Source organism: Harpia harpyja, chromosome 25 (assembly GCF_026419915.1).
Source record: "Harpia harpyja isolate bHarHar1 chromosome 25, bHarHar1 primary haplotype, whole genome shotgun sequence".
Classification (NCBI taxonomy): domain Eukaryota; kingdom Metazoa; phylum Chordata; class Aves; order Accipitriformes; family Accipitridae; genus Harpia; species Harpia harpyja.
This window is the reverse complement of record NC_068964.1, coordinates 828667-841764: the sequence shown is the minus strand read 5'-3', so window position 1 is coordinate 841764 and position 13098 is coordinate 828667. Positions and strand designations below refer to the sequence as shown.

The 13098-nt window shown below is 55.4% G+C and overlaps 3 protein-coding genes across 5 annotated transcripts in view; 2 read left to right on the top strand and 1 right to left on the bottom strand.

Annotated features, from left to right (window-relative positions):
- LOC128135852 (class I histocompatibility antigen, F10 alpha chain-like) overlaps nucleotides 1-13098 on the top strand; it is a 21083-nt gene that overhangs the window by 5414 nt on the left and 2571 nt on the right. The window lies entirely within an intron of this gene.
- On the bottom strand, nucleotides 2193-10471 carry LOC128135854 (uncharacterized protein DDB_G0290685-like). The gene is made up of 2 exons (XM_052774947.1): nucleotides 9627-10471; nucleotides 2193-2364 (listed from the first exon to the last, which is right to left on the bottom strand). Exons 1-2 carry the CDS (start codon nucleotides 9859-9861, stop codon nucleotides 2267-2269), a joined length of 333 nt encoding a protein of 110 aa, XP_052630907.1. The 5' UTR covers nucleotides 9862-10471; the 3' UTR covers nucleotides 2193-2266.
- The window catches only part of LOC128135848 (class I histocompatibility antigen, F10 alpha chain-like), an 18099-nt gene continuing 17049 nt past the window's right edge, over nucleotides 12049-13098 (top strand). For all 3 annotated transcript variants that reach the window (XM_052774936.1, XM_052774938.1, XM_052774937.1), the window contains exons 1-2: nucleotides 12049-12235; nucleotides 12835-13098. In XM_052774936.1, coding sequence (XP_052630896.1) covers nucleotides 12064-12235; nucleotides 12835-13098 — 436 coding nt within the window. In that variant the 5' untranslated portion in view covers nucleotides 12049-12063. The remainder of the gene's footprint in view (nucleotides 12236-12834) is intronic.

Sequence of the window (13098 nt, the reverse complement as noted above, 5' to 3'; positions counted from 1 at the left end):
ACATTTCTTATGTCCAAACGTGTCTTATGTCTCCCCTCTTCCAGTTTCAAACCACGGCGCTTGTCCTGTCACTACAGGCCTTGGTAAGAAGTCTCTCTCCATCTTTCGCCTTTCGAGGGACGCTGCAGAAGTCAAAGCCACCCAGCTGGCCCTAGAGCTTGCTGCCTGAGAAACGTGGCCAGTCCTCTGTCTCGCTACTGACTCGTAGCGGGTGGCCAACGGCCTGTGGGGTGGCTACAGCGATGGTCGCAGAGGTAGACCTCTCTGGGCTGCTGCGTTATGGCAGCAGGACCTTGCTGCCTGGGTAGAGCCCCATCACGTCGATGTCCGAGAGCCACGTCCCTGGAGAACATCAGTGCAAGGAGCAAGTAGAGCAGGCGGCAAAAAATTGGAGTGGTTCAGGTAAACGTGGACTGGGAACGTCATCGTGAGCTGTTCACAGCTCGGTGGGTGCGTGGGACATTGGGAGAGAGACAACGGGTGGGCTGTGGAATGATTGCTGCAGGTGACTTATTGATATGACACCCCCCCCCACCGCAAGGGAAGGTCAGCCTCCAGAATTGGTTCCATGGTAGTTCCCTGAGGAACATAACCTGCAACTTTAGATGTTAGCAACACCAGGGGAGCTTGGTGTGCCGACTCTGAGAAGTAACACAGAGGGTGGAGCGGAGTGGAGACGCCGCGGCCAGGCTCTGTGATCGCAGGGGTAGGGAACCGGAACGATCGGAACGAGAACGGTTGGTCCCTGCATTGAATCCACTGAAGCGAGGCGGTAAAATAATGGGGGTTTTGTCGAGCTAATGCCCTACTTCTGATTTATATCACGCGCCCAGTTTTGGGGTACTGACATGTAACATCAAGTCCCTTGGGTGAACTTTGCTCATTATAATATCATTATAATACAAAACCACACCTCCATCGCAGAAGTTACCCACTTCCAAGGTGCAACCATCCCTCCATGGAGCATGTGCTCTGAATTTTCTCTAGCGTATACCTTTAAAAGCAAAGCGAGAGAACTTTATAGCAATCAAAGTAAAGGTATGTATGACTAGAGTCACTCAAGCTCTACCTAAAAAAAAAAAAAAAGGATAAAAAGACCCCAAAAGAGGAAGACTGTTAGGGAAGACACCATCACAGACAAGTCAGGAGGACATCGCTGACTTCTGGGATCAGTCGACGGGCTGAACCTCTCTTCCTCCGCATAGGGACGGCTATTGGGTGAGATTCGAACGCTCGGCTGTACCGGGTGCTTCCCCGGGAAACTTGGAATTCTTTAGAGCTCTTTTCTTTCATAATTGGATGTGCTTGTAGTCGACTGTATTATCATTGGCACGTGCTTTGCGGTGTATTTATCACCGGCCATCCAAAAGAACCTGTACTGTTGCTTTAATAAACTGCGCTGCTCACTAATCTAGCTGTGATAGTTCGTTAACGCAACCAAACTCCCTGAGTCTTGTAATTCTCATGCGTTGAATGCGGTGAAGCCAAGAGCGCAGTGTGCTATAAGTGCATGCGTCATTGTGCGACCGGACTTACAGCGCTGAGTTGGACATTACTCAGAAACGAAACCTAACCGGCCCCTGCCCCTCTGACATCTGAGGATAAGCTGGAATGCAAGGGGGTTTATTTTCTGCCAAATTCCTTTACCCTTTAATGCAACATGAGCTTGCGATGGAGGGGTGACCCTGACCCGATCACTGCAGCCATCGCGCAGGTCCTTCATCACCATGAACAATGCGCCAGCCTCAAGCGAGTGAAGCCTCTGTGGTCTAAGGGACAGTTGGCTGCGCTATCACAAGGGGGAGGCCGGCAGATTAATCATCTCACACCGAGGCCAGCGCCACGCGCTTCCCACGGTGACAGTGACAACTGGAGCATGAGCGCGTGGCTTCGGTACCTGAGACCCCGCAGCCGGGCCGGGTGGCTCCCCCACCCTGGCTGGCTCCTCTCTGGAGAAAATCTGCTTTATTTCATACAAATTTCTGTCCCAACAGGGGCAGAGTCTCCCTCCCCTCACCCCAGCCACCCCATTGCTGCCCCTATCCCTGCACCCCCCATGCCTGCAGCTCTTTCCTCCCCCCACCCGCCCTCCGCAGCTCCAGCGTCCCCCAACGCATCCTGGGTACAAACAGAAGGATTTATTTCAACCTCTGTGTCCTCCGGCCAGCTCTGCTGGTCAGCAGCCTTGCTGGCAGCCCGGTCACCGTCACACAGCAGGGATATGGCAGTGTGCCCAGCCTGGCACCCCTGCTCCCCGTCACAGCTGTCATGGTGGCTTGTCACAATTTTTGCCGTCCCCATCCTTGCTCTCACTGTCTCTCTCCTGGTTTGTGGTGTCCCCATCCCTGCTCTTGGTGTCCCCATCTGTCGTGGTTTCAGCCCAGCCGGTAACAAAGGTCCACGCAGCCGCTCGCTCACTCCTCCCGCCCCCCTCCGGTGGGATAGGGAGGAGACGGAGGAGAGAAAAGGAAAAAAACCTGGAACCTCGAGGGTTGAGACAAGGGCAGTTTACTGGGACTACACAAAAAAAAGTTACAACAACAACGGTACTAATGAAAGGATATACAAAAAGAGTGATGCACAGTGCAACTGCTCACCACCCGGAACCCGACGCTCCGCCACCGAAAGTCCAGCGCCCTCCCCCCGGCCCGCTCCCCATTTATATACTGAGCATGATGGCACATGCTATGGAATAGCTCCTTGGCTAGTTCAGGTCGGCTGCCCCGGCTATGCCCCCCCCACCTCCCAGGTTCCTGAAAAAATTAACTCTATCCCAGCTGAACCCAGGACATTATCCACCCCTTATTCTATACCATCTACATCATGCCCAGATCTTACATTTTCCAATCAACTACTACCACTTTCCTTGTCTTATATGTATATATGTATATGGACACCCCCCCCCCACACACACACACACACACACAAATAGTACTCCCTTAGTCGATGGGCTATCCCTCCAATGTGTCCATCAATTTTATTTAGTCCATGACTTTGGGGCTCCATCTGTTGTAACAGTTCTTCAGGATAAGAGAGATGGTGTGAGGTGTTAGGTTGTTGTACGCTGCCTCTGGAACTTGTGGCTGGTACATTTGGTGCAACCCACACCCTTGGCCTGCAGGTCGAAGAGGCTGATCTCGAGGAAGTTGCTGGGCACCAGTTCAAGTTCTATCACTGTTGTACTTGGCTCAGTTTCAAAGTCCATCCTTCAGTCATTTGGGTAATTCTTACAGTAATACCCTTGATATGGCATATAGACACTATAGATACAATGACATACATTGGCAGGTTATTTAGCAGTTAAATATCATACAGCCTAATTCACTGGCTATTCTCCCCCAAAATCAAATCTCCCTGAGGTACACATCGAACTTCCCCATCCTTCTGCATCACCCACCAGGTGTACCCAGGTCCCTGAGCAAAAACAACCCCTTGGATGGGTTTGTCTCTGCTTGAGGGGGGACTAACCCAGACTGCCTTTCCTAACATACTCCTCATGCGCACTACAGGGACTTTATCCCCTTCTACAGTATGTGGAAGTCTTGATTGGGCAGGGCCAGCCCGATTGGCAGATCCTCTAGTATTAACTAACCAGGTGGCTTTTGCTAAATGTGTATCCCAATGTTTGAAAGTTCCACCCCCCATTGCTCTCAATGGAGTTTTCAGCAGTCCATTGTATCGTTCGATTTTTCCGGAGGCTGGTGCGTGATAAGGGATGTGATATACCCACTCAATGCCATGCTCTTTGGCCCAGGCGTCTATGAGGTTGTTTTGGAAGTGAGTCCCGTTGTCCGACTCGATTCTTTCTGGGGTGCCGTGTCGCCATAAAACTTTCTCTTCAAGGCCCAGGATAGTGTTCTGGGCAGTGGCGTGGGACACAGGATACGTTTCCAGCCATCCAGTGGTTGCTTCCACCATTGTAAGCACATGGCACTTGCCTTGGCGGGTTCGTGGGAGTGTGATATAGTCAATCTGCCAGGCCTCCCACTGTTTATATTTCAGCCATCGCCCTCCACACGACAGGGGTTTTAACCGCTTGGCGTGCTTAATTGCAGCACATGTTTCACATTCATGGATAACCTGCGCGGTAGTGTCCATGGTCAAGTCCACCCCTCGATCACGAGCCCATCTATATGTTGCATCTCTTCCCTGATGGCCCGAGGTATCATGGGCCCACCGAGCCATAAATAGCTCACCCCTATGTTGCCAGTCCAGGTCCACCTGAGACACTTCAATCTTGGCGGCCTGATCTGCCTGCCGGTTGTTTTGATGTTCTTCAGTGGCCTGACTCTTGGGTACATGAGCATCTACGTGACGTACTTTTACCACTAGCTTCTCTATCCGAACAGCAATATCTTGCCACAGTGCGGCAGCCCAGATGGGTTTACCTCTGCGCTGCCAGTTGCTCTGCTTCCATTGCTGTAGCCACCCCCACAGGGCATTTGCCACCATCCATGAGTCAGTATAGAGATAGAGCACTGGCCACTTCTCTCTTTCAGCAATGTCTAACGCTAGCTGGATGGCTTTCACTTCTGCAAACTGACTCGATTCACCTTCTCCTTCAGCAGTTTCTGCGACTAGTCGTGTAGGACTCCATACAGCAGCCTTCCACCTCCGATGTTTTCCCACAATGCGACAGGACCCATCAGTGAACAGGGCATATTGCCTTTCATTTTCTGGCAGTTTATTATACAGCGGGGCCTCTTCAGCCCGTGTCACCTCCTCCTCTGGCGACATTCCAAAATCTTTGCCTTCTGGCCAGTCCGTGATCACTTCCACAATTCCTGGGCGACTGCGGTTTCCTATGCGAGCTCGTTGTGTGATCAGTGCGGCCCACTTACTCCACGTGGCATCAGTTGCATGATGTGTAGAGGAGACCCTCCCTTTGAACATCCAGCCCAGCACTGGCAGTCGGGGTGCTAAGAGGAGCTGTGCTTCAGTACCAACCACTGCTGAGGCGGCTCAAACTCCTTCATACGCTGCCAATATCTCTTTTTCAGTTGGAGTATAGCGAGCCTCGGATCCTCTGTATCCCCGACTCCAAAACCCCAGGGGTCGGCCTCGGGTCTCCCCAGGTGCTTTCTGCCAGAGGCTCCAGGTAGGGCCATTCTCCCCAGCTGCACTATAGAGCACATTTTTAACATCTTGTCCTGCCCGGACCGGCCCAAGAGCTACTGCATGAACAATCTCCCGCTTAATTTGTTCAAAGGCTTGTCATTGCTCAGGCCCCCATTTGAAATCGTTCTTCTTCCGGGTCACTTGGTAGAGAGGACTTACAATTTGACTGTAATTTGGAATATGCATTCTCCAAAAACCCACAACACCTAAGAAAGCCTGTGTTTCCTTTTTATTAGTCGGTGGGGACATAGCTGCTATTTTGTTGATCACCTCCATAGGGATGTGACGACGCCCGTCTTGCCATTTTACTCCTAAGAACTGGATCTCCTGTGCAGGTCCCTTGACCTTACTTTCTTTTATGGCAAAACCAGCCTTCAAAAGGATTTGGATTATTTTCTTCCCTTTCTCCAAAACTTCTTCTGCCATGTTGCCCCATACAACGATGTCATCAATGTATTGCAGGTGTTCTGGAGCTTCACCTTTTTCCAGTGCAGCCTGGATCAGTCCATGGCAAATAGTGGGGCTGTGTTTCCACCCCTGGGGCAGTCGATTCCAGGTGTACTGGACGCCCCTCCAAGTGAAAGCAAACTGTGGCCTGCACTCCGCTGCCAAAGGAATGGAGAAAAATGCATTAGCAATGTCAATTGTGGCATACCACTTAGCTGCCTTTGATTCCAGTTCATATTGAAGCTCTAACATATCTGGCACAGCAGCGCTCAGCGGTGGCGTGACTTCATTCAGCCCACGATAATCTACTGTTAGTCTCCATTCCCCACTAGATTTCCGCACGGGCCATATGGGACTATTAAAAGGCGAGCGAGTCTTGCTGATCACTCCTTGGCTCTCCAACTGGCAAATCAGCTTATGGATGGGGATCAGGGAGTCTCGGTTGGTGCGATATTGCCGCCGGTGCACCGTCGTGGTAGCAATTGGCACGTGTTGTTCTTCAACCTTCAGCAACCCCACAACCGAAGGGTCTTGAGAGAGACCAGGCAGGGTAGACAGCTGTTCAATCTCCTCCGTCTCCAATGCAGCTATACCAAAGGCCCAACGGTACCCTTTTGGGTCCTTAAAATACCCCCTCCTGAGATAAGCTACACCAAGGATGCACGGGGTCTCTGGGCCAGTTGCAATGGGGTGTTTATGCCACTCATTCCCGGTTAGACTCATTTCAGCTTCCAATACGGTTAGCTCTTGGGATCCCCCTGTCACACCAGAGATACAGATGGGTTCTGCCCCTTTATAACTTGATGCCATTAGGGTGCATTGTGCACCAGTGTCTACTAGAGCCTTATATTCCTGTGGGTCGGACGTGCCAGGCCATCGAATCCACACTGTCCAGTAGACTCGGTTGTCCCTCTCCTCCACCTGGCTGGAGGCAGGGCCCCTCTAATCCTGGTTAGAATATCCGTTACTCACTTTTCGCACACATGAATCAGAAGTCCCTTCAAGAGGATCAGAAATGGCATCAGCCCATCTACTGCATCTGGGGGACTGCTCACGGGAAACTGGAGCAGCAGCTTTCCAAGAAGAATCCTCTTTTCTGGTTGCTTTTTCTCGCAACTCCTTGTCCTGGTTTCAGCTGGGATAGAGTTAACTGTCTTCCTAGTAACTGGTACGGTGCTATGTTTTGAGTTCAGTATGCGAAGAATGTTGATAACACTGATGTTTTCAGTTGTTGCTCAGTAGTGTTTAGACTAATGTCAAGGATTTTTCAGCTTCTCATGCCCAGCCAGTGAGAAAGCTGGAGGGGCACAAGAAGCTGGCACAGGACACAGCCAGGGCACCTGACCCAAACTGGCCAACGGGGTATTCCATACCATGGGACGTCCCATCCAGTATAGGAACGGGGAAGTGGTGGCAGGGATTTGCTGCTCGGGGACTGGCGGGGTGTCGGTTGGCGGGTGGTGAGCAATTGCGCTGCGCATCATTTGTACATTCCAATCCTTTCATTATTGCTGTTGTCATTTTATTAGTGTTATCATTATCATTATTAGTTTCTTCTTTCTCTGTTCTATTAAACCGTTCTTATCTCAACCCACAGGTTTTGCTTCTTTTCCCGATTTTCTCCCCCATCCCACTGGGTGGGGGGGAGTGAGTGAGCGGCTGCGTGGTGTTTAGTTGCTGGCTGGGGTTAAACCACGACACTCCTGTACCCGTGCATCCAGGACTGAGGTAGGTTTTCCATCCCACTTCCTCATGTCCTCTCCATGGTCACGCAGGTAAAACCACAGGTTAGCCCGTCGTGTGTACTTTCTCTCTCCTCTCTCTTGGGCAGAGGAGTGCTTACTCCCAATAGCTGCGATGCGGGCCTGTACAGGTGGGGAGGAGGACACATCCACTTTGAATTGCTGGAACTCTCGGGACAATTCCTCTACAGCTGAGACACAGGCCCGTAGGGAGGAAGAGACACTTCCTTCGTATTGCCGGAGTTGGACAGCCAATTCATCCACCGTTTGTCCATTGCCTTCTTTCCAGGACATTACTGCCAATGAGTTGGCATAGGTTGGTGGCGCGCTTCGTAGAAACTTCCGCCACATCGGTTGTGTGCATTGGACTTCATCTGGATCTGCGGGTGACTGCGCATTTTCTGGATCATTATAAATCACCTCCAGCACGGCTAATTCCCTCAGGTACTGGATACCTCTCTCCATGGTGGTCCACTTGCCTTGGTGACATGTACCTTCATCCTTGAAGGGGTATCTTTCCTTTACAGCTAACAGAAGTCGCCTCCAGAGGCTGAGGACTTGTGTTTTTCTCCCAATCGCCTTGTCGATGCCCCCTTCCCTAGACAGAGATCCCAACTGCTTGGCTTCCTTACCCTCTAATTCCACACTACTAGCCCCATTACCCCAGCATCGGAGCAGCCAGGTAACAATGTGCTCACCTGGGTGGCGGCTAAAATCTTTTCGCATGTCACGCAACTCACTCAGGGATAGAGATCGGGTAATTATTTCAGGTTCTGCCTCTTCCTCCTGTTCTCGCGATGACCCTGGTTCATCTTCATCTCTCACTAAGCGAACTGATTTCTTTGTGTGTTTCTTTTTCTGTACAGGGGCGACTGATACTGGCACAGGTTGGTTCTCTGGTTTAGCTGCAGTATCTGTCACCGGGGTTGGGGTAGCCACACTGCCTGTTGCCGGGGTTGGGGTAGCCACGGTGTCTGTGGTCGGGGTAGGGGTAGCCACGGTGCCTGTCGTCGGGGTTTGGGCAGCCATGGTGCCTGTCGTCCTGTTTTTCATCTTTTCCCCTTTTTCCCCCTGAGGGTGCTGCCTAATATCAAGCAGTGTTTGGTAGATACTGGCCAGGGCCCAGCACAGTGCAGCAAGTTGTACGTCTTTGGAATAGCCACAGCATTTTTCTTTCAAATGTTCTACCACTTCATGAGGGTTCTGTAGTTGTTCGGGAGTGAACTTCCAAGCCACTGGAGGTGAGAAGTTCTCTAGATACCTGCCCATATCCTCCCACATGCCGTGCCACCCATGAATATCCAGCTTTGGGGCAGATCTCTGGGTGGTACTCTTAAAGAGCCTTTTTGTAGCCCTAAACAAGACCTGAAACATATTCAGGAGGCATAGCACTAACAGCACACTGGCTTGCGCATCCCAAGGATATTCAAAATTCTCAAAAGCTGTTGTAATTAGTCGGAAGGAGAGAAGGGAGGCGAACGGACGGGGGGAAGTATCCCCCCCTAACTTCCCCATGGAGTGAGTGTAATTACCAATAAAATCCGATAGAAGGTGCCCAAAGTATGGAAATGATATCACTGCCTCATACAGATACCAGCTTAACCTCATGACCAGTGATGTAATCATTTCACAAGTCGACATTGCCCAGTACAGCAAAATGATAATCCCAATCACTCTCCCAGAGGTGAGAAACGTGACTACAGGCAATACATAGAGCACATAAGAACTTACAAAACGCCACCATGTAAACAAATGAATCAACATTGTGACTAACATCTATTTATCTAATATAAGAAATGCGTATGACAAATTTGTTTCAACACGTTCTGGCCAGATCTATCGTTATCTCAACCCTTCCTGCCCCACGTAGGGCTCCAAAAAGGACTGTCGTGGTTTCGGCCCAGCCGGTAACAAAGGACCACGCAGCCGCTCGCTCACTCCTCCCGCCCCCCTCCGGTGGGATAGGGAGGAGATGGAGGAGAGAAAAGAAAAAAACCTGGAACCTCGAGGGTTGAGACAAGGGCAGTTTACTGGGACAACACAAAAAAAAAAGGTTACAACAACAACGGTACTAATGAAAGAATATACAAAAAAAGAGTGATGCACAGTGCAACTGCTCACCACCCGGAACCCGACGCTCCGCCACCGAAAGTCCAGCGCCCTCCCCCCGGCCCGCTCCCCATTTATATACTGAGCATGATGGCACATGCTATGGAATAGCTCCTTGGCTAGTTCAGGTCGGCTGCCCCGGCTATGCCCCCCCCACCTCCCAGGTTCCTGAAAAAATTAACTCTATCCCAGCTGAACCCAGGACACCACCCCATCTCTTAGTGTCCCCATCCTGGCTCCCACTGTCCCCATCCCTTGCTGTCCCCATCCCCAGCTCCCGCTGTCCGTCCCCCTCCTTCCCCGTGTCCCCGTCCCCCGCTGTCCCCCCTTGTCCCCCGCCCTGCAGCAGGCACCAGTAGCGGCTGCCGGGGCGCAGGAGCTCCTTGGGGGACTCCAGCTCGTGCAGTCGTCCCCCCTCCAGCACGGCCACCCGCTGCGCCCGCATGGCCAGGGCCACCTGCCCTGTCACCAGCAGCTCCGCGCACCCGGCCCTTGCGGCTCCGAAGATCTCCTGCTCCACCTGCGGCGGGCGGCATCGTCAGTGGGGACCCCCGGGGTGTGGGGACAGAGGGGACATGGGGATCAGGGACCCACAGGACGCTGGGATTGGGGACCCCCCCCAGGACCAGGGGGCTGTGGGGAGTGGGGACCCAGGGGACATGGGGACCAGGGACCAAGGGCACACCAGGACTGGCGGCCAAGGGAACCCAGGTGCCAGGGACCTGGGGACACCAGGACCAGGGACCGCGGGGACACAGGGACGTCGAGGAGGGGGACACACCTCCGACCTGTGTCATAGCCCAGGGGCAGGCGGGTGATGAAGGTGTGGGCACCCGCCTGGTGGGCTGCCACCACCAGCTGCGCCCGGCTCCACTCCCCCCGGAGGGAGTGGGAGAAGAGCACCGGCTCCTGGGGGACGACGGCCACCTGCGGCGGAGGGGACGGCTGGGGACGCGGTGGGGACATGGTGGGGATGTGGCAGGGGACATGGCTGGGACGTGGCTGGGGACACGGCAGGGGATGTGACAAGGATGTGTGTGGTGGGCTGACCCTGGCAGGACCCCAGGTGCCCCCCAAAGCCGCCCTGTCACTGCCCCCCCTCAGCTGGAAGGGGGACAGAAAATATAGCGAAGGGCTCGTGGGTCGAGATGAGGACAGGGAGATCGCTCAGCAATTACCATCACGGGCAAAACGGACTCGACCTGGGGAAATGAATGTAATTTATTGCCAACCAAACCAGAGCAGGGTCATGAGGAATAGAACCAAATCTTAAAACACCTTCCCCCCACCACTCCCTTCTTCCCGGGCACACCTTCACTCCCCAATTCTCTCCCTCCTCCCCCCCAGCGGCGCAGGGGGACGGGGAATGGGGGTCAGGGTCCCCTCATCCCACCTTGGCTCTGCCGCTCCTTCCTCCTCGCACTCTTCCCCTGCTCCAGCACGGGGTCCCACCCACGGCACACAGTCCCCCACAAACTTCTCCAACGTGAGTCCTTCAGGGCGCATCCCCCTGCTCCGGCGTGGGGTCCTCCCCGGGCTGCAGGTGGACATCTGCTCCAGCGTGGACCTTTGTGGGCTGCAGGGGGACAGCCTGCCTCACCGTGGTCTTCCCCACGGGCTGCAGGGTGGATATCACTGAGTACTTGTGACAAGAAGACATCTTCACCAACCTCCAGGCATCTCCCCGACCTGCTCGTCACAGCAGTGTGGCATTCCCAGCTGACGCCTGGGACGTTGAGGTCTCTGGTAAGGACAAGGGCGACCGATCCAGACATTTCTGCTGACTGTCTGTGGAATAACTCATCGGCGCTGGCATCCTGGCTGGGCGACGGGTAGCGGACACCTACTGCGCCATCTCCTTTCTCTTCCATCCCCTAATCCTCGCCCAGAGGCTGTCGACCACGTCGTCCCAAACCGTAACGGCCGTGCGGTCAAAGCTCTCCTTTCCATCGAGTGCGACTCCTCCACCTCACCTGCCCTGCCCACCCCTCCTGAAGGGCTGAGCGCCCTCCATCCCAGCAGTCCAGGTGTGTCTCCTGCTCAGAGAACATGAACAGGGGCCCTGAGAAGAAGGTCTTCTGCTCCGAGGTCACCCATGAGGGCCCTGAGAAGAAGGTCTTCTGCTCCGAGGTCACCCACGAGCGCCCTGAGAAGAAGGTCTCCAGCTGCGAGGTCACCCATGAGGGCCCTGAGAAGGTCTCCAGCTCTGAGGTCTCACAGACGGGTGCTGAGAAGGAGGTACCCGCCCCCCCCGGCCCCAGGCTGGGGGACACCAGTCCTTGGGGACAGCGGGAAGGAGGGACAGCAGGAGCAGGATGGACGTTGGTGTTAGGGGGACACTGGCGTGAGGGACAGCGGGAACGGGGGACACTGGGGGACACTGGGGGACACTGGGGGACACTGGGGGACCCCGGGTGGGGGCTGGGGAGGGTCCCGGGGGTGGGCTCCGAGGGTCCCGGGGGGTGGCGGGGTCCCGGGGGGGTCCCGCGGGTCCCCTGTCCCGTCCCCCCCTTCGCCCGTCGCCCGTCGCCCTTCCTCCGGCGCTTTCGCTTTCGCTTCCAACCTGCGGGAACGCGATCTGCCTGGCACCCGGTGACGTCCGAGGCGGCTCCAGGCTGCCATTGGCGGGCGGGAGGGAGCGGAGCCAATGGCTGGGAGGGGGCGGGGCTTGAGCCACACGGCGTTTGACAGTCCGAGCGGGGCCGCAGAGGAGCGGAGCAGCGCGATGGGGCCGGGCCGGGGACCGGGACCGGGACCGGGACTGGGACTGGGACTGGGACCGGGACTGGGGCTGGGGGTCCTCGTCGGGGCGGCGAGCGGTGAGCGCGGGCGGGGACGCGGGAGGACCCCCCCCCACACCCCCGGTCACCGGGACCCCCCTGGACCCCCCCGGACCGCCCTTCTCTTGGCACCGCGAACCCTCCCGGGCACTGGGACCCCTTCGACCCCCCCTTTCCGACCTCCCCGGTCCCCCTCCCCGGTCCCAGGGACCCCCTGGGAACACTCCCCCACCCCTCCGGTTCCCCCTTCCCGGGCCCCCCCCCGGATCCCCATTTCCGAGAACCGGGACACCTCTCCCACCCTGCCTCGGACCTTGCTGCTCCCTTGGACCCTCCCCCAGATCTGCTTTCTTGCACCTCCCTGGCCCCCCCTTCCCGAGCATCCCAGGTCCCCACCCCTCGGACACCTCTGGGACCCCCCCTTTCCTTGGCACCAGGAACCAGGACCCCCCTCCCGCACACAACTCACTCCCCCAACATCCCCCCACCAGTCACATCCCCCCTGAAGCTGTCCCCCCCCATCACCCCAATCTGCTCCCCTGGGACCCCCACCCAGCCTCAGTGCCCACCCCTGGGACCCCTCACCCCTGTCTCCCCCCACTGCCCCCCACCTCTAACCACTCCCTGTGTCCCCACAGCATTCCACTCCCTGCGCTACTTCGATGTTGCCGTGTCAGAGCCCAGCCCGGGGGTGCCCCAGTTTGTCATTGTGGGGTACGTGGACGGGAACCTCATTGTACGCTACGACAGTGAGACAGGGAAGATGGTGCCCCGGGCAGACTGGATGGCGGACAACCTGGACCAGCAGTACTGGGACACCCAGACCCAGATAGGACAGAGCAATCAGCAGAATGACCGCATTGACCTGAACACGCTGCGGGACCGCTACAACCAGAGCAGGG